General features: G+C 43.8%; 1 protein-coding gene across 1 annotated transcript; it reads left to right on the top strand.

Annotated features, from left to right (window-relative positions):
* The first annotated feature begins 337 nt into the window (after positions 1–337).
* On the top strand, positions 338–1,076 carry LOC124841424 (uncharacterized). The gene has a single exon (XM_047317692.2). The coding sequence runs from the start codon at positions 407–409 to the stop codon at positions 905–907; it is 501 nt and encodes a 166-aa protein (XP_047173648.1). The 5' UTR covers positions 338–406; the 3' UTR covers positions 908–1,076.

Consider the following 1,076-nt stretch of genomic DNA (forward strand, 5'->3'; position numbering starts at 1 on the left):
GTTATAACGTTATTATTATTAAGTCTGCATTTGAGAACCATAATTTCTTAATTAAGATCAATTAATGATGGAAATTAATCTTAACACTCCTCAATTAACTACATGGCAGCAACCCTAGGCGGCTAAGAAGCGATGAAAGATTACAGAAGGAAGGAACCCCACCACCATAGCATGTGAGAGTGACTGCGAGAAAGCCAAAACGCAAAAAATTGAAAACCATTCTTTTCTGATGGGTAGTTTCGTCAATTCCCCTCCACAATTATTATTAAATTCATATTTGCATTATTATAATCGTACTCACGCTCGTTCGCTGTATAAATACGCGTCTCAAACACAGAACTCAACAACTACCATTCAAAGTTTGGAACAAAAGAGGAGGAGGAACTTCATTCACAGAGCAACAACAATGGGAAATAGCTTAAGGTGCTGTTTGGCTTGCGTTCTTCCGTGTGGAGCTCTCGATTTGATCCGTATAGTCCACCTGAACGGCTGCGTGGAGGAAATCACGCGTCCAATCACGGCAGGGGAAGTTCTCAAGGCCAATCCAAACCACGTTTTGAGCAAGCCCAGTTCCCAAGGCGTGGTTCGCCGGATTCTGATCCTCTCGCCGGAGACTGAGCTAAAGAGAGGAAGCATCTATTTCTTGATCCCCGCGGCGTCGCTGCCGCCGGAGAAGAGAAGGCACGTCAAGCATGTGAGTGGCCGCACAAGTCATATTGATAATGAAAAGAACGAGGTTAACAACAAAGTGTGTTCCAAGAAGAGTAACAACGATTTGTCGTCTTCACAACAATGTGATGACCAAGGCTCAGTAATTTCTAAGGAGAAGAAATGCTCGCGGCGGGATCGCCGGAACGGGCGTGGTGGATTGTGGCGGCCGCGGTTGGAGAGTATCTCGGAAGATTAGGTTTTTCTCTTTTTTGTTTGGTTTTTCCGGCGGCCGGTACCGGAATCTTGAGTGGGACCGAAGATGGTTCAATACTTGAATTGTTAAAATGTAACATGACCTTTTTTTCTAAATGTACGAGTATATATCTAAATTTGTGGATATAGAAGAGTTACTTTCTGCAGTGCTA

Source organism: Vigna umbellata, chromosome 1, assembly GCF_029865625.1.
Source record: "Vigna umbellata cultivar VRB3 chromosome 1, Vumbellata_1.0, whole genome shotgun sequence".
Taxonomy (NCBI): domain Eukaryota; kingdom Viridiplantae; phylum Streptophyta; class Magnoliopsida; order Fabales; family Fabaceae; genus Vigna; species Vigna umbellata.